Source organism: Corvus brachyrhynchos, unplaced genomic scaffold (genome assembly GCF_000691975.1).
Source record: "Corvus brachyrhynchos isolate BGI_N302 unplaced genomic scaffold, ASM69197v1 scaffold50, whole genome shotgun sequence".
NCBI lineage: Eukaryota > Metazoa > Chordata > Aves > Passeriformes > Corvidae > Corvus > Corvus brachyrhynchos.
In genome coordinates this window covers 1,091,728-1,116,652 of record NW_008235964.1, presented here as the reverse complement: position 1 = coordinate 1,116,652, position 24,925 = coordinate 1,091,728, and the positions used below count along the sequence as shown (strand labels likewise).

The window sequence follows — 24,925 nt, the reverse complement described above, 5'->3', positions numbered from 1 at the left end:
CATAAGTTGTGCTACCCTATTATGTTCTATATTATTTAGTTAGTTTATTAAACAGTAATAGCACTCACTCTCTTACAATCAAAATTTTAAAAGGATCTTTAAAGGGAGAGGGAAGAAACAGAGAAGATAAATTATGCAACTGAAAGGAGTGGTTGTTTTTCCCTTTGTATCTTTAATGCAAATTGTTCTTCACTGTGTTTCCCAGACACCATCTGTTTCCAAAACAACTCATCACCAAACACAAGAGAGCAGAGAGGAATTTCTTGTAAGAGGTAAACCTGCCAGTTTGCAGAGTGGTCTGAGCTTTTTCAAGTAGGAAACACATGACAGTACAGAGCTGTTAATTAATTAAAGACAGGCAATGGGTGTCACCATCACGATGATGCAGTACACTATTTTAGGGATTTTCATTAGAGTAATAGATGGATTATTCTTTATAATGTTGCGGCACACTTGTTTTAAGAAGTCCAAAGTACATCTGGGCATTCAATAGCAGGGTTCGATTCACTTAGTATAGGTTTGGGGGGGTGGGCTTAAATTATTTTTTAAAGCCTACTTTTGAAGCTTGCATATCAGGTCACACTTCCTCAGGGCCTCACTCCATTTCACATATCAGTGAAGTCTTGGAAAAACAGAAACTAGCAGAATTATTTACACTGGGTGCTCACTCACCTGTGCCAGTACCCGTTATGCAGGATTTTGGGAGGAGGTAGAAAACCCAAGATGTATCCAGGTATATGACACTGTGCCACCACAAAATCCCTCCCTTCATCTCCAGAGAGACTTATATCAGTTCCAAAATGCTATTTATTGCTACATCTAGAAGTTCCTACTAGAGAGGAAGGTACCAATTTTTCACCTGATTACACTATGGAGTTTAATGATAGCACTGTGATTACTTAAAAAAAAAATCATTTATATTTTTGCTTTGCCTTCTGGTGACAGTATGTGGGGACAAGGAAAAAGTATTTATTTAGTTAGGTCTAGTAAGTAGGAGTGGAAAAATGAGTTATCAGAAAAACATGTCAATTCTTTTACAAAGTTATACACTTATTTATAAAAAAAAAGATATATAAGAATATAGATGGGACAGCAACCATCAATCTTTATAGACTCCTGCCATCGTATCCACCAATGTAAAACAATTTCATACAGACTATATGTGCTGTAATAAACATATTAAGAAATATCACTCTAAAATTGTTTATATTATCTATTCTGATCACATATCTAACAGATTACATCTTTTTCAAACAAAAAATCCTTAGCAAGTCAGAGATACGATGTGTCTTTCCCAGTCCCCCCTGTCCTTCTCCATCATTTAAAAATTCTCTCCTTTCTGCAGCCCCAGTAATTTATTTCACACAGGGAACATTCTTTACTTCCTCGTACCTTTCCAGGTAATTTTATAGCTATCAGTAGACTAAAAAGTGCTTCTGTTGTTCTCCTGGCAGTTCTATTAGATTAAATCCATTAGCATGGTCACATATACACACTTCACATTTTCAGCTCTCTCTGTTCATAACGTGACTCTATTATAAAGATGTTATCCTTCTTATTGCCCATATAGAATCTAAAAATCTGGATTATCTTATTTTTCCTTGGTTTAGCTTTTAAATCATCTTTTTTTTTAAATGTTTTATTACTACATTAATTGATCACAGGTTCTATATTCCTGACCTCAACGTACTTAATTACATTATAGACAACCATCTCTGCTCCTGCTCAATATTCTGAACAGTTCACTGGGTTTTAAATGCACAAAATGGTCGTTGCCACACATTTCATTTCTGGCTTCAGCAGTTGTGATCTTGTGCTTTGTTACTAAAAATAGAGCTGCTCCAACTACCTGAGCTGGAAAGCTAATTACGGAGCTGGTAAACAGTTCTCCTCCCCATTGAGCAAATGGCAGAATAAGGAGCCTGCTAATGCACTAGGGCTCCCATGGTCCTGTGGGTCTCTGAAATGTATCAAGTGTCATTTATTTAATCGTTTGTGGCTATTTGCATCATGGATAAATTACCATTTAAGTAAATAACTGCTTGACTGTTGTATCAACAAATCAGGGAGAAAAAGAACAGTCAGCTCATTTTAAGAAAAAGTATTCTAGCCTAATTCTCTGCCTGCACAAATCAAAACAACTTCACTGAAGTAAATAGCATATTGTTGATTTTGACTAGGTAAGAGTCTAGTTCTATTTTCTGCAGTAGAGGGGTTATCAGAGGACTGACTGCAGCAGCTCTAAGACTTTTTGAAAGTTATTTCTGTCACATACACACAAGAACAAACAACTGCCACTGTAAGAAAGCACCTTCTTCCCTTAAAAGAACTCTCAGCCATGTCTTGCAGTACCGCAGCATGTTGGCTGGAAAAAACTCCCTGCTGAGAGATCTTAAGGTAAAAGTGCCCACAGGGGTTAGATTCTCCTCTCCATTTGAGAGTGAAACACTGGTTTCTCTGTTCCATCGGACTGATCCTTATCATGTAGCCTAATATAAGCTTTGTTGGCAACAAGGGTTTAGCCATCACTCAGACAATAGAACTCCACTCATTTTCAGCCATTACTGAGGAAACAACTTGTAGATGACACAGAAGCAACTGTCAGAATAACTGTGATACATCTGCAGGCCCAAAGAAAAACTAAAATTATGTTTAAGATGCATTATGTTTGTTCATCCAAAATCACTTCTGGGGCCAAGAAGGCATGTAGCTTCTGGAATTTTATTTTTTATCTGATTACACAGTATAGAAATAAAAGAATTAGGTAGAAAACCACCAGAAAGACCAATTTTAAAAAGCATTTCTATTTCTCCTTCCTAACCCCCAAAGAAAGAGACAAGTAAATAAAACCTCCAATATGGTACTGAACACATTAGAAGAACTTGGTGGACAAAAAGAGTATGCAAGTGAGCATAAACTATTTTCTCACCATCATGTTTCTGTCATGTAAAAGCAATATACTACATACTGTGCATCCAGGGAAAGAATTGCTATCTGAGCATAAATACATTATTTACACAGCTCAGTTGGGAGATGTTCTGTCTGTCCAATCTTTATGCAAAGAAAAGTCAGGATGCCTTCAGCCAACTAAACCACCTCCTGTTGTGACGGAAAAGTAAGTTGACACTTCTTAGCAAAACTGATTGGAAAAAAGAAGGCAAGGCAGAAAGTGTGGACAAAGGTGGAAATGTGTAGTACAAGGAAGAAGAAAATGCAAGCAGGAACCAAAAGAGAAACAAAGAAAGGCATGAGGAAGTCAGATTAGGAAAATCAATCATATTTCAAGCTCTGCATATTCTAAAGAACAGAAAAAGAGAATCTTCTAACAAAAACAGTGATGGAAAAACAGAAACTGAGTACCAGCCTTCTCATCCTAACCAGAAGAATTCCAGGAAACTTGTCTGCACACCACAAGGCAGGCTCACACCATCACAACTAAGTCAACTCTAAGAAGGCAAGTCATGCACCAGGACTTATGTAGTTGTCATTTGAGCAGCATTTCACCAGAACTCACACATCTTGTTTCCATGGTACTCTGTGTATGCATACTAGTGTGCATCTGAAAAAAGCCATATGCATTTTTCACATTTAAACCCACAAAAGTGTGTGTGTGCTTACACACAGTTGGGCAATGATGAAGCATTGTGTGTGTTTGATGGTATTCAGTGCATAAACAATGTTAAAAATCAATTTTCAATCACTGATCAATCTTCCTGCATTTTCAGGCCTTTCTTTCTGACCTAAGTGACCAAATGCATTAGACAACACATTCATGAATTGAATAAAATGTGCTTATTATAGTAGGACAAAGACCTCTCAAATAACAGTATATTCCAGAAAATAATCCATAGCAAAGAGCATGTGCAAACAACATAAGCAGTATGTTCCCTGCAGTGTGCTATTTCTTCCCACATTTATTCTCACCTTAAGGCAGAGATGTGATATCCTTTAACCCTGGCAGTCATTTGTCATTTATTCATTCAGATTTTAAAGGCAGAGCATTGACAACCACAGTCTTCATGTGCTGCACAGACCAACTTAAGCATTTCAACTGCTCACAAGTATTTTTAAGTGGTCTGCTTCTGTTGAATTAAATCTGCCAAATTCATAGGGCAAATAAGATGTGCCTCCACCTTTCAATTAAGCTAGTATAAAGTTTCCAATCCCCTGTCAAAAAGAAATTACATGGAGAAAAGAAGTGGGTAAAAACATGCAATGTGAGGAAACTGTTGAAAATAAGTCGTGTAATTCTTTTAAATATAAGTAGCTGTCTCAGGCAATCACAGAAAAAAGCACTTTCAAAGTGACAGTCTTTAATGAATGAAGTAACTTTATGAGCCTTTCATTGTTCTTGCCAAAAAATTACATCTTTCACCACACAGGTATCACTCAAACTTCAACCTTCCTAATGAGAGCATCAGCATATGCAAAGACTCCAGAGCCAGAATAAGATGAATGGAATAAATTTGGGGATATACTAAACAGGAGGGAAGGGCAACAACTAAGAATTAACACATTCCTTCATTCAATAGTTTTTTGAATCAGAGGCACTGATTAAACAAGTACATGTTAGCAGACAACACAGAAGTATATCAAAAAGAAGCTTAGACTGAAAGTACAGTAGTTTGCTGTGTCATAGCAGCACCAATTTCATAGGAGTTGATAACCATATCTGCTTATGTCTCAAAGCCCTAGCAACCACCTATACCAGACCTCCTCATATGCCAAAAATTCATCAGAAGTACTATCTGACAAGTGGGTCTCTGAAATGTATCTTCATACAACACAGATCCTTAATTTTAAAAGACCTCAGATGATGAAATGCTCAAGAAAATTTCTTAACAATTCAATAGCTAAAACCCAGGTATTTATGTCTCCACAGCACAGGGAGCCTGTAGGTAGGAATACAGGGTAAACACAGACTCCGTCGCCTTACCTCAGCTATGTGCGGCATTGGGTTAAATCCACAGAGATTGCACACAACTTTCTTGCACTCGGTACAGGTATTAAAGTTGGGGGGATCCTTAGAACCAATATTTAGTCCAGTTTTACAAAGGGGACAAGACATTTCAGGCTGGCTGGCTTTGTCTGGTTCCAACAGCCCATCAGGTTTCTTAGCTTCAGCAGCCTGAGGCTTGCTATCTTTAGCCAAACCAGGTTTCTTTTCTAAATCAGATCCTTTAGTTAAAACACTATCCACTTTTGATGGCTCTGATTTTTCAGTTGTAAGAGGCTTGGCTTCTTTCTTTACAGGAACAACTTTTGGAGGAGGCTGAGCCTGACCAGTCTCTTTGGGGGCTGTTTGAGGGGCAGGAGGCTGTGGTGGAGGCTGGGGCTGCTTTGCTGCAGGAGGGGCGCCTGATGTCTGAGACCCTGGCTGACCCGCTGTGGAAATTAAATTTGAGGCCTGGCTGAAGAATGAAGCTCCAAATCCAAAGAGTTTCCCAGTAACTGTTTCTTGTGGCGTTGTAGGCTGAGGCTTAGGGGCATCAGTGATGCCTCCCAGATTAAGGCTGAAACGCCTCGACTGCTCCGGAGTTTTCTGAGGTGGCTGCGGCTGAGGTGCCGGCTGTGCTGGCCCTGGCTTGGGTCCTGCCCCTGCTTGTGGGCCCTTGGGAGCTGCTTTTGTATCAGGCTTTGGGGCTGGTTTTGTTGGTAACTTTTTAGGATCATCTTTTGTTTGTGTTGGCTCAACAGGCTTTTGAGCTTTAGCATCTGGTCTAGCCCCAGGCTGAGACGCAATCTTGGGATCTGACTTCTGCCGAGACACTTGTGGAACAGGTTTGGAATCTGGTTTATCCCCGGCTGGATGTGTGTCCTGCGACGGCTTTGCTAGCTCAGGCTTTGGGGAGTCTGTCACTTTCTGCTGAGTTGGTGGTCTGGGACCTGCCAAATCCTGTTTCTGCTCTAGAGCTGCAGAGGTAGATACAGTGTCTGCTGTAGGCTTCTGTACACTGGGCTGTTTTTGCTTATCTTCAGCCTGTGTCGGCTTGACCTGATCAGATTTTGGAGTGGCATCTCTGGTTTGTTGGGAGATCTCAGTGGGCTCTGCACGGGGTTGTTTTGATTTTACAGGGGGAGACCCAGGCAAGGGGGTTTGCTTTTTTTGTGGCGGAGGTCTTTTTGGATCTGCTAACTGTGAAGGATCAGGTTTTGAAGTAATATCTTTCTTTTGAACAGGCTGTGGCTGGGCAGCTGGTTTAGCTGTTGAAGGTGGAATGGGTGTCTTCTGTTTGGGTGCAGGTGGCTGTGGCCCAGGACCATGACCTGCTGCTAGGTCACCTCCTAATGCTCTTTGCATCTGGCAGTTTAAACAGAGCCATTCACTGATCTGAAAAAAATAAAGGCATTATAATTAAGATAAGACAAAGTTAATAAAGAAAACATAATAGTAAGTTATTCTAATATAGGACTTGCTGCAATATTTGAAACTTCTGTGTAAAAAGGGAGAAATATCACTAATAATGTTTTGCAATTAACATGCACAGCTGATTATTTTCATTCTTCTCCACGTTGCTGTGAGTCAAGCTATCACTGAACCCATGATTCTAATGGTTTCACATTCAGTTTACACACAGCTGAATATTGAAGGATGAAAACCCAACAGAATGAAAAAAATGCATTGGAATTTCATGGGACCTAGCAGTGATTCATTTACAGCAATGATTTGCCAGAATAATGACAAATACTGCTAAAATAGTTTAACACATCAAGTCTGCTGACAGAAAACAATAATCAGAATTAAAACACAGTAAATGCATAATTATCTTTAAGCATACATCTATCAAGCTCTTCACACAGCTTATGCTTTTGGTAATGGTTTAAATTACAGAGCACAGGTATTGGCAGTACATATGTATCCAATGAATTGGGCACAGAGGTGTAAACTGGCATTATGTTTACATTTATGTTTATAATAACAGACTTATGCTTTACCACCAATTTCAGAGGGCAAGTCTTCATCCAAAATCAGTGAGGAGCTTTGCCTGAGCCCTGATGGTATTTCAAGAGCCATAATTAGGTTTCCCAAAACCCCTCTGTTATTAGAAGTTTCTAGGGTAATTACTATACCTCTCTATACAATGGGCCCCTCTTTGCACACAGAGGAGAAGGAGTAAGGCAAATAATGTATTCACCCATGCTTCTCATCAATTACAGTACCTCACAACTTCAAAACATTTTTTGTCATTCCAAGCAGTATTACATTAGAGGGAAATCATATTTCTGGTAAGACAGAAAAGCCCAGCTTCCCCATCTGAGAAAGGATCAAACTGCCTAAAACATGTGGTCACGTGCTACCTTCCACACTTTCTATCACTAGCAGAAACATTATAGGCAGCAAAAATGCCATTCAATAGGGTACAGAGTCCCATGGGCCTGCACCTGCAAGCAGATATTTAAGCAGGTCACCTGTAGCTCTTCTCCTATTCTTTAGTCTGTGTGTGAAATGCAGGGTACCAGCTACAGCATTTGCACGCACCACTGCAACAGAGGGAACTGCAGGTAGGAAAACACTCAACATAAGTCTCTTTTCCCTTAAGGGTGAAGATTCCTGGATGCTGTTCCTCACTCAAGTCTCAATGATCTTCAATATCTTTTACAACATAAATGATTCTGTGATGCTAAGAAATCTCTACCACACACCATGGAACAAATAGAGGCACTACATGCAAAGAAAGATTTTGTCTGTGTAATATTGGAGCTCACTGGAAGGAAAGAGCTCTGATGTCATGGAATGAGGCAATGAATTCATTACTTTGGTGCGCCTTGCCAGCCTTGGATTTTTGCAGCAGCAAAAATTAAGAGTTGGATGCAGCCCCCTAAAACACAGTTAATTCAATTATTCTGATAAACATGGTTTAAAAACACACTCTGGTATATAAATTCACTATTACTAACAGCTCCACATGGCGATGCCAAATTTTGGCCTCAGCTGTAAAGTTACCATTCGTAATAAGGCTGCTCTTACCTTCCATTTTCAGTGCAATTTTTTTTAGATTGTTTAAACAGTTCTCTGATCTATTTGCAAACCATATAGCAAATGACTGTTAAAAAGTGAAAACAACTGAAAAAAACCTGGAACACATATTTAAGCTCTGCTTTGAATTATGAAAGGAATTAATTTCAGACCTGTACAGAGGATTTGAGCAAGGATTACATTTAGCTTAACTCCCATTTTGTTTGATTAGTGATCACTTCCCTTACCTGATTTTAGATATTAGTAACATAATTTAATTAAGATACATACTAATACCATTTCTGGATGAATCCTTAAGGTTTTTATAGGGTTTAAGTGTAATCAAAGACCAAGCTGTCACAGTGGTCTGGCTTGGCAAAGAAACTAAGATTTCTTATGTTCGGGAGGTAGGCTCCACTCTACAGTGGAGAAAGACAAGATCCTGTGAGGAGCTTTCTAATGGACCTTAGTAAGGAATGGCTTTTTCCTCTATCCACAGAATTTTTACAGATATTTGAAAAATGCACTTTCCACAGGGATTCACTGCTTCTGCTTCTTTTTGACACCACGGCAATAAAAGGTGCCTACCTGTTGTCTGTCATCCAGCTTCCAGGAAATCTAAATTAAAGTCACTACACCACCTTTAAAGCCTCAAATGAAGTAGCTGTAGGGCTGATGGGGCTAAAAAATGAATAGTTTGAATAATTCTTACATTTAAGTCGTGCAGATTCCAATTACATTTATAAGCATTTAAGGTTGTCTTCAACCTGCAGCTGGTCCAGTCTGATTCCACTGCCTACTTGGAGTCCAAACAAACATTAATTCTATGCTACAGATTTCAGAACAACCTTGTGCAGAAGAGAAAACCTTAACCCTCAACCATTAATTTTTCCTTATTAAAAAAAAATTTATATACATATACACATATATGTGCATTCTTGGTATGAAACTGAAGCCTCCAAAACTAAAACTGAATTTGCTACTCCTTCAGCTGAACTTCAAAATGGAAAATGTAGGAAGTTTCACTAACCTGTATTATTTTTTAAATCTTTCTGGTTTAAACATAGAATTCCTCCCATGCATTTTAGTGAGAGGAATTAAGTGCCAAAACCATCAAGTCATTATAGGTTACACACATCTTCAAAGAAATACAAAACTGCACAAACTATAGTCCTGTTGTTGGAACAGCAGGAGTTCAAAATGAAATGTGCTATGTGATATAGTTTTCTATCAAACACTTGCCTGTTTGTTCTACTGGAATTACAGAGATTTTTCATAAATTTTAACAGGAGCAGGCTTCCATTTAATACAGATGCTCTTACACATTATTACAGATGAAGTAAAACTTGCTGCTGCTGTAGATACCAAAAAATACAGTTTTTTCTCTATCCTTAAAGGTGTTCCTGGGCAACAGTTCTGTGACTTCCTAGTTTCTTTCTCCACATTTCTAATACCTTTATGTAGGATTAAAAAGCAAAAGTTTCCAGAGGAACTTGGGAGCTTTAGAAGTTCCTGTCTGTGAAGGAGATTCCTCTTTGATGCTGAGAAACCCAAGCTGTCTGTTTTTAACCAGTATATAGGGGTGGGAGCTGGGTCTTATTTCTAGAAGAAATCGGTAAGATTTTCTTCATTCTGAGACCCATGCCATTAAGTGCCATAACTAGGACCATAAATTTGACAGATTTCATGTAGCAATTTTGTTCAGATTTCAACTCCTCAACAAAAAAAATTGCTACTTTGTTTTCTAACTGCTGTAGAAACTATGTGCCCTCAGAACAACAAAGAAGTAATTAAAATTTATTTTATGTATTCATCAACCGTAGCATCAACTCTTCTAGTTTGAAGCACTAAATGAATTTATTCAGTATTTTACTAACAACATCCATGGAGAATTACTTTGAAGAAAATTATAACAGTAGATAGATGATGAATGCATAAAGAAAGTCAAGCTAACAGCTGACACCAATAACAAATAAGAACTTCAGTTCAGTCCTGCTCTCTATCCTAAACAGAGCCAACACAATTGAAGGCAATCCAGTGTCTATTCCTTTCTTCAAAAAGGGTTCAGATTTGTTCTAACAACACAAACCCATCAAAAGCAATAGGAAAGTTGTCAGCAAGCACATTGCCTGGGCATGCTTAATTTCTATCCCTGCAGATGACTTCAGGGAGGAAGAGAATCTATGTTGATTCTATGATTCCAGATGTACATGAGAAATAAATTTTGACTTGCAGATTGAACATATTTCATATAAAAATTACTGGCAAACAATATGAATGTGGCTTTCAGAAGCCATTTTAACAGTCCTTTTGCAGAGCAGAGCTGCACTCTAAGGGAACAGGTCTCATTCTCATTTAGACCAGTCATTTGCTGCTATAAAAAGAAACTTAAAGATACACATAAAAATATTAATATAAATGTAAAGATTTATAAAGCCTTTGCATTACCACAGATATGTAAGTGGACTTTGCTGTTAATTGCTCAGCTCCAAAGCTTTATCGACAAAATCAGTTTCTAGTCTGAAAACACAGCAACTTATTTGGTCCCTGGAAACTTCAAAGAGCTGAGATGAATCCAGATTTGGTTCTTAGCAGACATTTTTGCCAAGATGATGAGAGAAACATGAAAAATAAAGTACTCAAGCACACGATTTTATGCAGCTTTGTGCAGTGTGAGACAAGAAACTAAATCAGAAAATCCTGTTATGAACAAAAAAGAACTATCACAAACCAAATTAAATTAGTATACCAACATACAAGTGAAAATATCTTCTAAAGAAGTCTGTGCAATAATGGAGACAAAGTTTTTTCTTCTACACCATCCTTCCATGAAGAAGATCTCAGCTGTTCAAAGTAATTACACCGAATCAAACATTTAACTATTGTACACAGTATGCAACTGATCCTCATTTCAGGCAAACAGATCATCACTACAAAATACATATTTACCTTCCTTTCAAGTATCAGATGAGTTTATCAGGGAACACTGACTCAAGATGCTCACAAACATGACACTAGATTCTAGTCAGCAGCATGGTCCGTGGGTATCCATTCCACAAACCACAGCAGTGGTTACAAGCTCTGTAGCTTGGTGCTAAACCAATGCTGGTGCAAACATTTTAAACAGACATATTGAAAAACTATTCTTAAATGTTACTTAGCTATTCTAAAGCTACTAAACACTATGGTGAATTATATGATGCAGTTATTATAGTCTTAAAAATACTTCACTACTCTGCTTAAATTACCAACACAAAAATCTGTAGTTTGCACATGAATTATGAATATTTGGAGAACTATTCTTTTATAGCTTACATAATTAGAATCGTAAAGCAAAATAGTGTACATAATCTTTTTACTTTTTTTATTTTTGAATGTCAGTATCTCAGGATATCTAAAAATTAGTTTTTATAGCCAAGGATATGATTAAGCTGCCTCATGCACATAGCAAGGAAGAAGACTTTTAAACAGCTCAGTGCACTGCATCATGCAGCAATGCAACAAATGCTCATTGCTTCCATCAACTTCACTGAGATTTGATATACCAGAAACACATGAATGATTAACAAAAAATCTAACTACAAATCAAGAGAGCGGCAAAGAGAAGGTTAACAAAGTTCATCTGTGCTGCACTGAGCAAATCATGAAAAGGATTAAGCTGTCTGGGGAGAGCAGGGCTGGGCTGCGCTGCCCGCCCAGTGACCGCCCAGCAAACACCATCTCCACATCACATGGCCTCACATAGTAGTAAATTACAGTTGCTGAGCAACAGCAATACTGGCGCAGATGGCTGACTGCAGTTGACATCTTTAGCTATGCAGATTAATTTATTATTTACTTGTGTTAAAAACTGGACGGGCCAGCTTTCTAGACTAATGAGAAAACACTCCAACATATTGTAGAATATTGCTCAATTAAATTATTGGGAAACTATTCCCCATGCAGAGGGGTTTTGCCTCTATGTTCTGCCCCTTATGTAAAAGAGAAAAAAAGAGGGAAAAAAACCACAGGGCATCACCGCTATTCCTATACCTAATCCTTAAAGTCAAGCAGAACTGTAGGCACGCAGTCTTCCTCTACGACAGAAACAATTTTGGAATTTGTTTAAGAATATTCCATGGAGAGAAACAGTATTCTATACTTCCATAACCCTTCTATTTGAGGATCTTTACAATTTTCCCAAATGTGGCAGCTGTGGCTAGGGGCAGAACTATAAGAACTATACTAACTTCATTTCATCACAAAAATCGTTGACTAATATCCATTTGCATAGAAATTGCAGTGTTAGTAGCACTGGAACACCCCAAGTACTCTTTGTACCAAAGCAAATATTTCACACTTTCATGGTTTTTAAATGACAACTAAACAAGTCTTGTTTGCATCTGCCCTCTGATCAGTTTGAACGCAGACTGAAGTCCATCAGTTTTACAGAACTCCTCTAGCTTTACTTCAGCACAGTTAAGAGCCGGTATCTAAATTAATACTTTGAAAAATTTAAAAAAGTTTTGGTTTTTGTTGGAGTTTTTTTAAACTAATTTCTATACAACTTATGATGATTACAACAGCTAATAATCAGATTTAGGTCCTTGATTTTTTTTCTAGTTTGTTCTGCTTTACTTACATAACCCTTATATTCCTCCCTCCAAGTTCACACAGGGTGTACAGTTTCAAAGCTATTCTTCCAGATATTAAAAAACTTAAGATTTTGTTGCATATCACTACCCACAGTGATGGCAGTTTTATTCTTGTTTATATATAATTTCCAGTCCAAGTTGCATTCTGGTTCTTATGCACTATTACAACACAGCAGGGTCTAGACTGCAAACCACAGGGAATACTTCAACCAACAGCTTCCTTTACTGTCATGTAATCAACGAAGATTTAATAGACTAATTTCTATTAATTTTATTGTAAGTATAAGCAAAACTTAACTGGATTCACCACAGGAATTATATCCATCTTCCTTATTTTAAATTATTATATATTGTTCTCCCTATACAACCTAAAAATAATGAAAACAACTGAAGAAAATTAATGCTCTTCTGACTGTTTAAATTCTGTTTAGTTACTGACCCTACTTCATGCCCAAGTATGTTTAGGATATTAAGAGCTGCAGGACTTTAAAAAAAACAAATACAAATACCAAAAATCATTATAAAGATTTGAACTAAAATATTATATTTTTAATTAAATGTTGTGATATTATTGTAAATAAAAACAGAGGCAGAAAGAAAGGAAAAAATAAAAAAAAAGGCAATAGTATGTAGTACAATTGATACGGAAAATTTCTAGCCCTACCAAAAAAGTTAAAAAAATAGATATGCCCTCCCCCACAAAAATTTACAGTAACAACAAAAAAAGAAAATAGTTCAGATTGGGTTAAAAATGTTTCATGTTGAATTGAAAAATAAATGTGCAATCCAGTAAAAAGTTCTATTTGATCAGAAACCATACAGTCCACTTTGAGACAGTCAACTGTTTGGAGTTTCTTATCCCTCCTCTTGGAGTTTTTACCCCTCCTCTTTTTTCCATTAGGAAAGTCAGCTTTGGTATAGACACACTGTTTGAAAAAAATAGTCACAAACAATAAAAGTATTTTTTAGAATTCACTTTACCTCCACCGAGAAGAACTTTTGGCAAGTAAACAAATCCTACATCAATACACAGCTTCACATTATCTGAAGGTACAATTTTCATTAAGTATCTACGTATAAAATTATATTGGGCTCCACGATGAATTTTGAATGGTTTCTCAAAAGAACACCAAAACAATGAATAAAATATGATCTAATGTAGATAAAATTCATGTAGAATAATCCCTCCTCAAAAACCACCTAGAAGACAGGCATCCACATATGCACAGATACACATCAGAGGTGGGCTCAAGTAGGAGAGCCCACACACAGCCAAGTGTCCAACATTAAGAGCTTTAACACTCTACCTGATCATCAGCTTTACAGATGACCATCATAAAGAATGTAACGACTTTGTTATTACACTTTAAACCCTTGCTCATTCCGTGTTGCACGTATTTTCCAATAACTACTTCACGGGGAATGAAAATTTACTCCATCTATTGAGCATATGCACTGATCATTTAGACTTAACTATAGCAGTTCATGCTTGTTGCCTTTTTTCCTCAAGATGTCTTTGTTCATTTTCAGAAAGCCTACTCCTATTCGAATGTTCTAAAGGGCTGAATCTTTTTTGGGAAGTGCTGGTTTCTGCTGCTAATGGCTCATGGGAGTGCTTTTGGGAAAATAAAATGGTAAAAAAATTAGAAAAATAAGTCTCCATGTACTAAAATATGCACTCCCTACAAGGTTCTGATATACATGAAAGGAAAGTGGAATAGAGTACCAGTCCTCAAACCTTCTTATATAATTTTCTCCATTACTTTATGCAACTGTTGCTAGGCAGTCATGTGCCATGGTGATGAGTGGAGTATGAATACCTAGACAGATTAGAGAGACATATGCTACTGAACACTTATGTATGGTGTGTTTTCTCTCCAGACTGCTGTACAAAAGCAAGATACCAACTATCCTTCTTCCCCAAGAGGACTGCAATGTCAGATGGTTCAGAGAAACAGTTCAAGGGATCTGACCTTGTGGCAATACAGGTATCACTTCCTGCTCTTAGTTACAGAGTTCTCGCTAGTGAGTTAAAACAGAGAGTGCATATATTACTGCATTTTAAATAGAGGTTTAAAAGAATAAAATTAATTAATTTTTTTTATCTGCACTTTTTATAATGGTTTTACAATGTATGCAATCTACTTCCTAAGCCATTTTTAAAGCTTGTTAAATTCTTTTCAGAATCAGCTAGACGTATAGAACACAAAAATATAGAAAGATCTATATTGGAAAAATTATTCACTCGATTAGTTTTGAAGACTGATCTACCTTGTAAGAAACTTGTAAGAAGACTATCTTAGGAAAGCAATTCAAGCAGCTGCACTAGGGAAAATGTTAGAGAACAAAAGTCAATTTTTTTTCTAAACAAATGGATTCCACTCCTCACGCCCAATTTGAAATTATTGCTTCCAATCAGCAATGTGTTTAACATAAGCAATAAAATCAGCAGTTATAAAGGACATGAGAAAAGCACAATGCAGAATTCCAGAATCATGAAACATGGCAAAAAGAAGAGCAGGGAAAGCCAAAGTACAACAGTAAAGTCAGTAAGCACATGGGTAAGACACAGATTTTTGGTCAATAATACTTCAGAAGAGCTTAAAATACAAGAAGCCAAAATAAAAAAACTTGCACCATAAACAAGAAAACTGACAGCCAAGTCACAAACCATGATTTTTCTGATAAACAGGAAGAAATGGATAAAGTATTGTAAAAGAGGAATCAGAAGATTTTGTTAATACGCTAAATACTTAAAGGAAACAGAAACTAGAAAGAAATTTTGATAAGAGGGAACCTTGGCAGCTGAAATAAGTGATTTTTTTTTTGTATGTGCCAGAGCGGGTTCTATTAACTTTGATCCCAATGTTCAGTAATAAAGTCAGATGTGATTTTTGTCGTACTTCAATGGCAGACTGGAGCAGGACACCCACAATGAAGTTTCAGCAAGACAGCTGGTGGTGCAAAGCTGAGCAAATGAGAAAAGCCTGAGTGGGAGTCAGGAGATTGGAACTAATAGCTGAATAAATTAGATGTCCAATACCTTCATTTACTGAAATGATTTCATTATGAAATAAATGCATATCCTGTGTTTATTTCAATGTGTAATATGAAATTCAAATCTTCTTTTACATATGTATGCAATCAGTTAGTCTTAAATGCAGCTGTATTTATTGTCTAAAAGTCCTGAATTTCACACTTACAGAGTACCTACTTCAAAAACTAGTAGTTATTCACAGAATTTCCAAACACTTGGAAATCTTACATAAACTCTCTCTCAAAACCTAGTTCATTTGAACATACCAAAGTTGTTGACTATTTCCATGGGAAATCTGAAGCTTTTAAAGGAAGACAAACTTGGGGCTCCGAGAGACTTCAGGAGCGCACTATGGAAATGAACAACTCAGCACTCACAAATAAATGTAAGAAATTCTGGCCTAAAAACACTGGCAGAATTTGAAGGCAAAGGTTTGTAATAAAACTTCCTCTTTGACTTTCATATCAATACATCACGCTTCTTGCCTGTTATATATAAATATATCTTTTTTTACACCAACAGTCCAGAATGACCTTTCCTCATGTAGACACTGAAATACAGACAGCTGGTAAGTTGCAGAGGCTCTGAAGTTTCTGCACACAGATGTTCAAGTCACTCCTTTTCCAGTCCAGGCTTTAGTGCCAGCTATCTCAATCCTCGAATTCCTTAAACTCAAAGAAGATGTTACACTTCTAAACCAAGCAATGTGCTATCAGTGGTTACTGCAATTAGTCTTTCAGGCTTAAATTTGCAATTTTAACAACAAATCAATAGATCATATTGCTGGATGCAAAAAGTCTGCTGTTTGTTACCAGGTACCCACAAATAAACGTGCACTGGAAAGAAAACCAACAGCTTGCAATGTCCTTAAATCATTGAGGTGCTGAGTACACAGGTTGCCCAGCAAGGCTGTCAAGCCCCCATCCTTAAAGATATTCAAAACTGGCTAAATCTGCTTTAGGTGACACTACTTTGAGCAGAAGCTCAGAGTACACCATATCCAGAGGACCTTTCCAGCTTCAGAAATTCTTTGATTCAATTTTGAATGTATAGGTAGTATTTACCAGGTTCAAAATACAGTAGCAGTCTGTACTTCTTCCTGTGTGCATCTCAGACCGGCTAAACTAATACCAAAGCAAGACCAAAAAAAAAGTTTTACAAACATCCCTTCTGTTTATCAATAGTTAGCCCTTTGGTGCCAGGTCTACTATGCTTGAATTTCTATAAATTGACAAAAGTGTTGGTACTGAAAACAAACCCAAACTACATTGCAAATTTAAAATTAGATATCAGGATGCACAAAAAGCTGTTCAGCTGTTCAAGCAGTAAGAAGAGGTCAAAAAGTTACATGAAGACTTATTCCCATGCAGAGCAATAAAGAATATATATAAGCAATAAATCAAGTTACTACAAACATCACGTTAAAATAAATTCATTTGAAGTCCTAATATTGCTTTATATTATATTTTATAACATTTTTATGTTATAGACTTATAGCAAGAATGGTGGTCAAGATTAGAAATAGTCCACAAAGATCTTATGCCACAAGAATGAAATAACCCATGTACCACCAAGCCAAACTCATGACTCTGGCTTTCAACTAACGAACACTCACTGACACAGTTGTAAAGCTAATCCACTCCACATCCTTTCCTAAGCCACACACTGGAGTTATGAAGACTGATTTTTTTTTTTTTTTTGCTTAGTTAGCTCTTATAGCAGAAAATATTATTTATCTATGAATATATTTGCACATGAGTTTTGTGGTCAGATTATAAACATAGAGAGCAGGTGCTTAAAATCAATCAAAATAAGACAAAAGTCATATTGGGGTTTCTCCTCTTTTTACATGAAGAGAACAAATTTCTAAATCTATATGAGCAGAGAATTATTATCTTCTTTTTTTTCTTCCAGTTTCACCATTTTACTCATAAGCAGTTTTCTGAAATAGCATTAATTTTTTCACTGAACTTGTTAAATTATCATGATGATGTACCGTAGCACATCTGATGTTTCAACATAACAGAGGTAAACTTCATTCTTTGCTCTGGTAGTGAGCATCAGTTTGAAAATTACTCACCTCTGTGATATGAGGATTAGGATTGAATCCACACAGGCTGCAGACTACAGTGTGACACTGGGTGCATGTGTTGTAGTTGGCCTTTTCAGGAGTGTGCAGCAGCAGCTCGGTGGTTGTACAGAGAGGGCAGAAGGTTTTCTTTGGGACGGACTCGGTGGGTTGGCTTGCACCAGCTTGCTTTTGCTCCAGAGGTTTTTCAGGCCCTGGTTGCTGGCCAGATGGTTTTGTAGGTCCTGGTTGTTGTGCTGGGGGCTTTGTGGGCCCTGCGGTCTGAGAAGGTGGTTTCGTAGGTCCTGCCTGGGGTGGCACTTGTTTTACAGGCCCTGTTTGCTGCAGAGGTGGCTTCCCAGATCCAGGCTGTGGTGGCTGTTTTGCAGGTCCCGTTTGCTGAGCAGATGGCTTTTCAGGTCCAGGTTGCTGAGAAGGCTGTTTTGGAGGCCCTGCCTGCTGTGAAGATGGCTTTACGGGACCTCCTTGCCGTGCAGGCTGCTGCAATGGCTGTTTCGCAGGTCCCGGCTGCTGTGATGATGGTTTTGTGGGAGGTGGTGCTTGAGATGTTGTTTTAGCGCTGTCTGGTTGCTGTGGGGATGGTTTTGTTGGGCCTGATGACAGTTTTGCAGAAGTTTGTTGCTGAACAGGTTTCGCTGGTTCTGATGGTTGCGGCTGAGATTTTTGTGGTCCTCGTGGCTGGGGTGGTTGTTTCACTTGCTCTTGCTTAGCATCTGCTGGTTGGCGATGGCCTGGTTTCTGAACTTGCTTTGGTTCCCCAGGCTGCTGCTGCTGCTGAGGCACTGGCTTGGAAGACTCCGTTTGTTGGAGGGTAGGTCTTTGTTGTCCTTGTTGTTGAACAGCTGGCTTCGGAGACTGTGGTTGAGTTGGATGTTTTGCAGGGCTTCCCTGCTCCTCAGGTTTCCCTTGCTCTTTTGGGGTCACTTTTTGTTTCCTACCGGCGTCTTCATGGGTTGTATCTGAATCCGATATCAAATCAAAAGGATTGAATTTGTTCACAACTGAAGTGACTGCACTCAATGGATTGGCTTCTGAGAGAAAACTGGGCATCATACTTGGCTTCTGATCTTCCTTAAAATCAGTCCTGGACTTTGATTCACGTAGACTAAGAGAAGAAGGGCTCCGTCCAGGTGCCCGTTGTTCTGTCTTCAGCACATCTACTGTTCTGCTTTTACTTAAACCTGGTGGTCCTGGATCTGGAGGCTTACCCGGTTGTCTGGGATGGCGGCTTGAATCAAGTTCAGGATGTCTGCAGAGAGAAAATGTAATAAAATTAGAATAGTGCATAATACTAGAAAAATTAGATAAAATAAGATATATCAGTAACCCTGGAAGTGCACTGCTAGTGCTGTGAAGTTTCTCAGTGCTTAAGTGTTTTCAAGACCAAGGTTTATAACAAGGTGCATGTAAAAGACATTTAAATAATCATTGTTCTTTAAAGGCTCATACAAGTATTCAGTCATAGATTGTTTTATTCTTTAGAAAACAATCTAATACAACAACATTCAACCACATACTTTTTCTTTCAGAATTCTGAAGAATTCAAAGCTAGAACTTCCTATTATACCTATACCCAAGTGATTAACTCTCCCCCCTACTCCTTGGGATACAAAACCAGGGAAACAGACATGTCAAAATTAGCAGATCAAATAATAATAATGCACATAATAATGCAATATAATAATGCACATAATAGTTCAATATAAAAAAAATAATGCACAATGCAAAATGTTTATGTACTTGTGTTCTGGCTACTTGTACAAAATTTGGATATATTTACAATTCAATATGCAGCAGGGATTTAAACTCCTAAAATTCATATATGTTAAGGAGTATATGCTTCTCTGTAAAGTATTTCTTTTGGCACCCATCCATCCACAAATCAGAGGAGTTTTCCATCAGATAAAACAGATGTCAGTTCACAGTCAGCCCTGAACTTTTTTTTTTCCTTTGCAAATAGCTATCATAGTTCTTCTCAGCCTCATCCCAACAATTCACACTGTTGAAATGTATTAAAAAAAAAAAAAAAAAATCAAATCTTATTACATTAGAGAACTGGGAAAAAATCCTTGCAACAGTATTTTGCTGTATGTTCATGCAGGAGAAAATGAAATTAAGAATGTAGGAACCAAAATCAAGACCATGGCTTCATATGTGGCACAGTATTTTACTTGTTGCTATACTGGGCTGTAGCTGGGGAAATAATATTGTATTCGCTGCTAATGCTCAGGGATGTAATAAAATATTCTATTCAGTGCTATCGCTGAGCTTCTGCTGGAAGATATGGTGCTCTCTTCAGTGTCACAGAAATGTTGCAACTATAAAATTTTCACTTGTCACTTTGAGAAAACGATTCAACTCTGATCTTAGTTTTCCAGACATGAAATTTCTTCTTGGGTATTCATGAGCAAGATAAATAATCACTTATTACATTTAACTGCATTCCTTGACAAATAAATTAATAAATGCACAATTTTAAGAGTTTTGTCAGAAGTCTGCAGAATCGTCTACAGTAGCCACATTAAAAAATGTATTTTACATTGTTAATGTCACCATGGGATTACCAGTATTTCTGATTAATATTTAGTTTCCATTACATGGCTAGCAATGGCAAGACAAAAGGACAAAGCTAACTGGTAGAAATTTTTGTGCATGTAATTCTCACAACGGGATTGCTCATAATCTTGTATCTGACTTTTTCTGTTAATTAAAATTTCCACAAATACTTGCTAAAGACAAACTATTTCCAGCCTTCCACAACTCCATTTATCCTTTCCCATCCTTGTGTACGTATTGACCGCAATACTTGGAAGTTTACAACCTTAATGTGCAATCCACTGGAGTAGGTGTTTTTCCACTGGCGTCAGTGAACATTGATTAACTCACAAAGAGGAGAGTTTAGAAAATCCCAATGATAATCTAATTCTTCCAAATATCTGGCATTTTTGCTGGCTAAAAGAACAATTTTATACTCTCATTGGCACCTAGGTAGGTCTACCTGCAGTTCTGTTTCTTGTTATTTAGATAAGCACTCTAGGTTTATCTGAGGAGGCGCTGCTTACCATATGAAAACGTTTCAATTTGTCTGTTAGCAGCAGCTTGGTAACACTTCCAGCATTCATGTTTGTAAATGTTCAAACTCTTGGAAGGTTTCATTCAACAATGATAAGAGTGAAAAGGGAGGGGAGGGAAAAGAAATCAACAGTACTATTGAAATTCAGGTCCAGAAAGAGGGTATCATGCCCAAATCTTAAGAGTGTGACGGTAGAAGGGGGTGGGGGGGGGCGGGGGACGGGGAAAAAAAAAAACAAGCAAAAAAAACCCAACTGCTTTTAGAAATTTAACTTGGAAATTAGCAAGAAAAAGTAACTGTGGATCCCTACTAGAGTAGAATTTTTATCAAATAATGTGTTCCATAAATTTCCACCTGATCAGATATCAGGACCTGGAATAAGATTAAAACCCATGAATCTAGGATATAAACTCAGGTGATTCCCAAGGCTGCTGGTGTATCCTGAAGACCTGTCTTGCCTTGCCTTTGTACATAACAATGTTTCTAAGCAATGGAGACAGAGCGTGGTTAACTAGTGGAAGAAAAAGCTTTGAAAAGACAAGCTTCTTGAGAAAGGTTACTTCTGTCTAAAGCCAGGACTTGCTCCATTTAGTTTCAGGTACCCGAGAGTGAAAGTCTTCTTTCCTACAACCATTTTACAACCAACTACAGACTGACATTGCAAAATTTTAATTGAGCTGGAGAATCAGAATCCTCAAACTAAATCTTGTATCTATTTGACAAGAATTTTCTAACTTTCAAACATTTTGAATCATCAAAAGCCCACAATTGTTTTAAAGCCTTCAAATCAGACCCAACAAACAAAATAATTTAGTTCTCCCTCACAGAATGTTTTTCTTTGTGCTGCTGTGTTTCCCCTCACTTTGGTCTTGATTCATGGAACTTATCTCTATTCATTTACATATTACAGCCAAATCAAAGCTTACTTTGGAGTAAGCAGAGATTTAACAAAAAGACCAATAGTGTAGTTCTTCAATTCCATAACTACAAACACCAATTAAGAAGGCGTCACCTCAATACCGAAGGCATGCCTTTTCCCTATTCATCAGTATAAATAACTTCAAAGACAAATGCAGTAATAATGCAACTCAAAGATAGCTAGATCTTTTCGTATCTACAGACAACATAGGGAAGATAGCCCAGTGGCTAATTTTTTTTTTTTGGTCAATAGAACAATGACACTAAAAATACATATTTCTTCTGGAAAATACACCATAAATATACTTCAAAAGTGTGAAATTCATCAAGACTTCTTAGCATTTCTTATCAAAATGCAGCTTTTTTTTTTTTTATTGCTATCTACTGTGACCAACTTATTGAGCTGGGGGAATAAAAAAAAAACAACAAACGCCATCAAGCACCTGTATTAGATGGTCATATATTCAGTTGGTCATCTAATCCTTTCAGATATAGAATAACTCCTCAGGAAGTGAACACTGGCACAGTTACAGAATCATTTGATGAAGCTAGAACAAATGGAACTTGCTTACAAATTGACTGTGTTTGTTTCAGATAAATTTCCCAACCATTAATTTTCTGAAGACAGGCAATTAAAATAGGATAGAAAAATTTCCATAGATCCTAAACATCTCACTGGAACCCCAAGAATAAAATGTTCATTAAAGAAAAAAAAAATTAAAAAACCTAGAAGGTACATTTGAATTAGTTCACTCTAGATGCTCTAAATCTAAATGTTTATATTAAAATTCACAAGATTTAAAAGCTCAAAGCCTACAGAAGTTCTAGAATGTACAGCATTGATTTTAAGGTGGTAAAGGTCCAAGTATGTTAACTGGCACATATATTACTTACTATTAAAAATTCTGTATTTGCAAAAATTGTTACCTCAGGATACCATCAATCATGAGGAATTCGTATACTTTACGGTTACTTTGGGTGCAGGAATGAGAGCATTTAGAATAGGAAATAATTATTAGACTTTAATGTTATAATGGGAATCACAAAGTAAAAATCCAGTTAACATGTTAAAAACTAACAGACACTCCAATAAGGACACTGCCAAAATCCAAAGCTATATGAACTGAAAGCCTGAATTCCTCTTTTGATCACACTCTGTTGCTTAGCATTTGGACTGGGAAAAAAAAGAAAAAAAAAAAACTAATACCAGTTTTAGTCTGGAAGAGGGCGATCCTTAATCCTTAGAAGAATCTTACTCCAAAGGTTTTGTTTGGATCAGGTTCTTGATAATTACCCCTAACATTCTTGGCAGATCTCAACAGTAAAGGAAACAGCAAGAGGAGAAAATGAAGGCACAAACCAAGAGACAAGACAAGTAGTAACTTCATTACAGTGGGACAGGCACGAAGATACTATGATGGGAACTGCTATAATAGTCAAAGTTGACATTCTGACGTAAGGTAAAAGGCTGTCATTCACAAATTTAGAGTCCCTTTACTTTAAATAGAGGGTGGAAGTATGGTATGCTAACAAGATCAAAGTAGCTTCTCATATAAATATTTTTGTAGGAAAGCAGCCATTTATAAATGCAGAGGTATTCACATTGCAATGAGTTCAGCCTATTCTAAAGACTTCCATGAACATTTATCTTTATTTTTTCATGCAAATGTTCCAGTAAAAAGTAAGTTTCAAACTACTTGTGTCTTTGTTCATAGACTGTTATATAAAAGGGAATTTTGAGCTTAGTTTCCCGGAACTAAAGAATATTTCTTTTCCTCATTAACACCTATAGAAGCTGTGCAGAGACCTGAATTGAATGGAAAATTTTATTTTACACACAGTGCTAATGCTTGATCAATAATTAAGCAAGACATAAAATAGAAAGATTTGACTTCCAGTTTTAAAAAATGGAGACCATCATCTCAGGTATAATCTCAGTGACTCCACTAATTTGCCCAAGAATTAATTTAGTCCCACCCTCCTTGCCTCTCTTCTAGAATTCACTTATATAAACCTTAAATTATATAAACTGAATATGCGTTTATGTGGGGTGAGGTCAATGCACCGTGAAACAGTCAGTCGAGGAGGTTCCCTTCTGCTTCCTCCTTCAAGACAAACAACACACCCAGCCCCGGAGCCGGAGAGCAACAGAGGCGCTGGCCTTGGATGACGGGCTGGGGCGGGGGGGTTCGGGGCCGCGGGCAGCGCAACGGGGCCCGGGCGGGCTTTTCGGGGACACGGACGCGGAGCCGGGCAGGGCTGGCGGCTCACGGCCGGGGACAGCGACACGGAGCCGGGGAGCGCCGGTGCTTCAGCACCACAGACAGGGGCAGCCCTGAGGAGCGGGGAGCGGGCTTGTTGCACGTCGGGCTGTGAATTCGCTGAGGGGCAGGGAATGAACGGGGAAGGAAATTACCCCAGCCTTCGGAGAGGCACAATGAGGTAAAGCCATGACTATCCAGAACACTGAATGCCGTAGCAATCAATTTAATCTACAATTTGGCCTCTCCCCTTCCAAATGAAAAAGGAAAAAAAAAAGAAAAAAAAACGAGAAGAAAAATAAGGGTGAAAAAATAGACTGAAACAGACCTCCTCAATCCATGACTATTTAATGAAGCCAAATGATAGTTGTAGAGGTTCAGAATTGGCAGAGTAACGGCCAGCAAATGTGTTATGCCCAAAAGCTTTGGAAGATTCAGCAAGATTCTCTCTCTCCATACGCTTGCAGAACCCATCCGCCCCGGGGAGAGCTTCCCTGGCTACTACCAGAGCTGTGGGGCATCCAGCCCCGTAAACCACACAGCCACACACAGAAAACCAGAACGGTGTCTGCACATCTCTCTCCGCCCCGACACAGAAACTGCCCGTGCTCCAGATCAGTGCAAGGGAGGAAAAGAGGGCGCAGCCCACGGAACCGGGGACCGCCGTTATTATCAGACCACTGTAGTGGGGAAAGCCAGAGGGTGCAGGCTCCGTCCTGGTGCCCGAGCCCGTGCAGCAACCCCTTCCCTCCCTCTGCCAGCAAAATGGAACGCCGGCTCCGGGTGCAGCGGGCCCAGATCGTATTGCGACTCGCCCCCCGCCCCACCGCGAGGAGACGGAGAAGGGGGAAGGGAGGAGCGGGAGAAGGGAGATTTTCCGTGCATGCCTTTGCATGGGAGGCGGCTCCGCGCCGGCGAGGGTCCCTCTGGGGAGGCCCTGCGCCCTTGACATGAGC

At 38.2% G+C, this 24,925-nt stretch overlaps 1 protein-coding gene across 1 annotated transcript in view; it reads right to left on the bottom strand.

Annotated features, from left to right (window-relative positions):
• Positions 1-24,921, bottom strand: part of PCLO (piccolo presynaptic cytomatrix protein) — a 321,975-nt gene extending 297,054 nt beyond the window's left edge. Inside the window, exons 1-3 of the mRNA XM_017727961.1 lie at positions 24,857-24,921; positions 17,709-18,966; positions 4,937-6,331 (exon numbers count right to left, since the gene is read on the bottom strand). Coding sequence (XP_017583450.1) covers positions 4,937-6,331; positions 17,709-18,966; positions 24,857-24,921 — 2,718 coding nt within the window. The remainder of the gene's footprint in view (positions 1-4,936; positions 6,332-17,708; positions 18,967-24,856) is intronic.
• Positions 24,922-24,925: the final 4 nt, after the last annotated feature.